Raw genomic sequence first — 5,048 nt, forward strand, 5'->3', positions numbered from 1 at the left:
GGCACACCTGCAAATGCGAACTAGTTCTCCGTATATATTTACAAATAAATTATAACTTTGAAGAGTATAAATTTAAAATACTATTCATATACTATGAATAGTGTACTAGCTCAATATTCTCTCTCTCTCTTTATATATATATAGAGAGAGAGAGTTAAGCTAGAATGCTATCGGTAGCAAACGAATTTCGTTGCCACCCATTTGTTTTCGATGATGGAGCCTTCAAATCGATGATCGATACCGTTGAATATGATCCATACCAGTTAAAGTATATAGAAACCAAATTTCAAATCTTTTCGAATCATTAGCTTAATGATCAAAGATTTCAAATTTTATAATTTTAATCATCAATATAAGACGTTTTCTTATTTAACGACGTAAAGATATTCAAATCAATTGAATTTTGGTTAGAAAATTTTTTAAACTATTTAGAACAAGATTTATATTCATGATCTTGATAACAAGACTTCCATCATCACTTTTTAAAGAATTTTTATTTTCAGCTGTTCATTTTTGTGTTCACTTAATGGACAAGTGAACAATATCGAAAAAATATGAAATTTTATTTCTAGATGCTTCAAATGGTATAGATTATGTTCAACGGTGTCGATCGTCGATTTGGAGATTTCATCATCGAAAATAAACGGTTGGCAACGGAGCCCGTTTACTATCGATAGTATTCCAGCTCAACAATATATATATATATATATATAATATATTATATTATAATAATATATATAATATATATATATATATTATATTATATATATGGCGTAATAGCGGCTAGCTATGCTATCGAAAGCCTAGAGATAATGGTGATTCTAATTTTTGACCCTTAGATCAATTCCTTTGATCATTTCTAGCATGTTGATTAACTACTATTATTCTGTGGAGACCACTCAACTTTAGAAATACTACTCAACCCTAGGGAGGACTGCAATCATTCCAACCATATAATTTTTGATCCAAGGATCGAAAAGTCGGAAGCGTCAAAATCTCACAGCTTCCGATAGCATAGTAGCTCTACACTATATATGCTTAAGAACAAAGCAGAGTAAAAGTGAACAACCTCTTCTGGCGAGACTCCGGCGTCTTCGAGACTCTTCAGAATACAAGATGAAACACCGAGGCCGTCGGATCTCGGATCTGTTATATGGTAAGCGTCGCAGGTCACCGCACCTCCTAAATACTCGGCAAATATGGGCGCGTCGCGGTTCATGGCATGTTCCAGGCTCTCCAAAACCTTTTTTTTTTTTAATACAAAGAGAAACTATTAATTAATTCCATGAATGAGAAGATACAACACAAGAGGATGAAGTGACCCTGCAGATTTATAATTCTTTGAATAATAAGAATTTTTTGTTTTGAGGGAATGAAGAGCTTACACGCTCATAATAAATTTTGTCATTTTTCAATATTATTTATCAAGTCATAAAGAAAGTATTCAAAATTAACGGCAAAAAATAAAATTTTCATAAAATGAGATAATATGATACTAAAATTTAAATCAAAGATATTAATCTTATTTTTTATAGTATAAAAAATTTTAATCAAAATTTAACTTGATTTGATTATTTCTCTACTGTTAAATTTACAAACTGCTCATCACGATCAGCAAAGTAGTTGATTTTGGACCCCTTCAATCACTAGTAGATAAATGATATCAAAAAATTATAAAATTATAAAAATATTGACTATCCAAAAATTTATAGATAAATTTTATCAATGCCTATACGACGAATGCACCTATCCGAGGATTATCCAATCCGTCCGTTTGTCTGGTCTACATAAACATACCAACACGCCTGAACCTTCCCCCATGACGAAGCCATCCCGGTCCCTGTCCCACGGCCGCGATGCAGTCCTTGGGTAGTCATTCCGCTGCGACAGCGCGCGGCATGCGACGAACCCGCCAAGGCCGATAGGGATGATGGAGGCCTCGACACCGCCCGCGACCATGACGTCGGCGTCGCCGCGGCGGATGTGGTTGGCAGCGGCGCAGAGGCAGTGGTTGGAAGTGGCGCAGGCGGTGGAGATGGAGTATGTGGGGCCCATGAACGCGACGTCGATGGCGAGCAGCGCCGTGCCCATGTTGGTTATGGCGTAGGGGATGAAGAAGGGGTTGATCTTCCGCGGGCCGCGCTCCACGAGCGCCTGCACCCCGTCGGAGAGCGTTGTGAAGCCACCCATCCCACTCCCAACGATCACGCCAGCCCTCATCTTGTCCAGCTGATAGGAACACTTTCTATTAATAATAATAATACTACTGACAATTGATATATTCATGAAGAGTAACAATATATACTACGAAAGCTCAAGTTGGTTTCAGAAAAAAAATGCACTAACAAATTACTCTATTAAAATTTTATCTTAATTACATGCTTTGTTATAAATTTTATAAGCAATTAGAATGGAGTTTTTACCGAACAATTTGTTAGTGCATCTCAAAGTTAATTAAGAAAGTTAGCATCTGAATTGATGTAATCAAATTCAATAGCCTCAAAATGGTCCGAAGCTATTTTTCTGGGAAAAAACCAATATATATCCTACAGCATCGGAGCAAATTTAACAATTTTAACATACTTAATTGTAGGACCAAAATTTTTATTCTTACTAAACAAAATTTTTAGTCCAACTATATTTGCGTCAGCCCATATTGTTGGTTTTAATGAGCCAGCATTATGCCCTATGATAGAAGATTATGTTGAACTGAGTTATGTTCGAAATGACGTTAGACTGAATTTTATCAAATCATATTCAAAGTGGCATGAGGCTGATTAGACCGAGTCATAATCGAAACCCGTGGGTATTATGTTTGTACGTTTTAAATGAATTAATTGATTGTGTATTTCTAATAGCTCGGACTTTTGGAATAAATGATTAGTGCCAACGATCCGATAAGTTATATCAGAGACATAGATTGTGCAGAAACTGAAGAGGTGATTGTTGATTTAAATAGGCCAGCATCTATCCTGTGGCGGGAGGTTATGTTGAACCGAGTTATGTTCAAAATGGCATAATGCTGGTTGGGCTGAGTCACAATCGGAACTCATGAACGCCGTAAAATTTATGGTTAATACAATACAATTAAAAAATTTTATAATAAAATAATTTATTATAATTTGTAATATTTATATTTACATAATTTACTTAGGTTCAATATCTAATCTCAACTATGTTAGTAAATTTGTGAATTATTCGCGAATTTTTAAAGAAACGAATTAAACGGCCGAATTCGTATTTTTTCTAAAAAATTCGGAAAAAAACGTATTTTTTTGGTCAAAAATACTTATTCGCAAATAATTCGTGATGGCCGAATTATTGGGCCAAAAATTCGGCTCGCCGCTTGCCGCTCGCGGCCGCGTTTGCGCTCGCGTCCGCGCCCGCTCTCCCCTGCGCCCGCTCGCGCTCGCGGCACGCTTGCGCTCGCGGCACGCTCGCCCCCCGCTGCCCGCCCCTGCCCCCGCCCCCGCTCTCACTCCCACGCTCGCTCACGCTCACGCTCGCGCTCGCGGCACACTCGCCCTCGCGGGCAGCGAGGGGCGCGGCTCGCCCAAAACAGAAAAAAAAAAAAAAAACCCTTTCCAACCAAAAAAAAAAAAAAAAAAAACCTTTCGGACCCGGCCCCAAAAAAATCACTCGATCAAAAAATTTTAATCTCTTATGACTATTTAATCTCTTATTTATTTATTTATTTTTATTTTAAGCATATATAGTTTTGCTATTTTTTTACTTAATTAACTAAATTTTGTAGCTCTTTTTCTTATATTCTTAAAAATATGAATAGTATTGCTAATAGCATAAATCTGGAGAGAAAAAAAATTTAATTTAATAGCCGAATTTTTGATCCCGAATTTTTAATTGGTGAACGTATAATATCCGTATAAATCACGTATCCGAATAATTGGCGAATCCGTTTTTTACCCGTATTTTTTAACGAATTTAAAAATTAGAAGACGAATTTTATCCGAATTATACCCGTACCGAATTTTTACCAAATTCGAATTAACTAACTATCATCTTAATAAAGCTTCCAATTAAATCTTAAAATAGCAATATTCCAAATTATTTCGGAATAATTGAAAATAGCAAGATTTAAGCAATATAAAATACTTCGGCCGGAAAATTCTAAAACTTTTTTTTGACGGTATAATAAGAATAACTCTCGTTATTCTTTTTTATTTTCTTTGAATCAAACACCGTCTTAGTTAAAAATAAAAATAAAAATAAAAATTTTAATAAAACATGTGGATAAATATAGTCCAGAACAGAAGTGTAAATTTACACCTATTTTATAAGTGTACAGACAGTATTACTCTTCAAATTACTACCTACCTTCCTATGAGCCGCACTTCCGACGCCGAGTCCGGCGCTCTCCAGCGCCTTCTTTCCGGCGACAACGGCGTACCGGATGCAGTCGTCGTACCTGCGGTTGTTCTTCGGGTCGATGTAGCCTTCGGAGTCGAACCCCCGGATCTGGCCCGCAAACCGCGTGGGGAACGGCGACGCGTCGAACCGGTCGATCGGCCCCACGCCGCTCTCCCCCTCCAGCAGCTTCTCGTAGAACCGGTCGGTGTCGTTCCCGAACACCGACACCGACCCCGTCCCCGTCACCACCACCCGCTTCTTCGGGTCCGTCTCGCGCCGCCGCGGCGCCGTCGTCGCCACCGCCGAAGCCACCGCAACGATCCTCGCGACGCGGCGGCGCGAGAAGAGAGGGGGAGGGGATGGGGAGAGGTGGATGGATTGCATAGTTGTGGAGGTGATAAGAGAGATGAGCAAAATTGAACTGGAAAGGGGGCGGGAACAAAATGGATTGGCGTGATCTCCAGTTCACACAAACGATGCTCATATATATTTGTACGAGGGAAAAATGCACGGATAGTCCCTCTCCTATTTCGACATTGCGATTTGGTTTCTGAAAACTTTTGTATCGGATGCCGATACTCATGCGATACATGTTCAACATGTGTCGAATACTTCATAAGAATTTCCGACATTTTCAAAAATTTAAAAGAAAATTAAATTTGCTTTTTGAAGGATACATT

General features: G+C 38.3%; 1 protein-coding gene across 1 annotated transcript; it reads right to left on the reverse strand.

Annotated features, from left to right (window-relative positions):
* Positions 998 to 4,802, reverse strand: LOC109725588 (3-oxoacyl-[acyl-carrier-protein] synthase I, chloroplastic-like). The gene is made up of 3 exons (XM_020254829.1): positions 4,336 to 4,802; positions 1,798 to 2,229; positions 998 to 1,243 (listed from the first exon to the last, which is right to left on the reverse strand). The coding sequence occupies exons 1-3, from the start codon at positions 4,750 to 4,752 to the stop codon at positions 998 to 1,000; spliced, it is 1,095 nt and encodes a 364-aa protein (XP_020110418.1). The 5' UTR covers positions 4,753 to 4,802.

This window comes from Ananas comosus, linkage group 20 (genome assembly GCF_001540865.1).
Source record: "Ananas comosus cultivar F153 linkage group 20, ASM154086v1, whole genome shotgun sequence".
Lineage (NCBI taxonomy): Eukaryota > Viridiplantae > Streptophyta > Magnoliopsida > Poales > Bromeliaceae > Ananas > Ananas comosus.

Excerpts from the sequence above, each read along its gene's own strand:
- LOC109725588 (XM_020254829.1), bottom strand. The coding sequence starts at position 4,752 with ATGCAATCCATCCACCTCTCCCCATCCCCTCCCCCTCTCTTCTCGCGC. Across the intron at positions 2,230-4,335 it reads GAAGTGCGGCTCATAGGAAG|CTGGACAAGATGAGGGCTGG; the intron begins GTAGGTAGTAAT and ends TGTTCCTATCAG. Across the intron at positions 1,244-1,797 it reads GGGAAGGTTCAGGCGTGTTG|GTTTTGGAGAGCCTGGAACA; the intron begins GTATGTTTATGT and ends AAAAAAAAAAAG.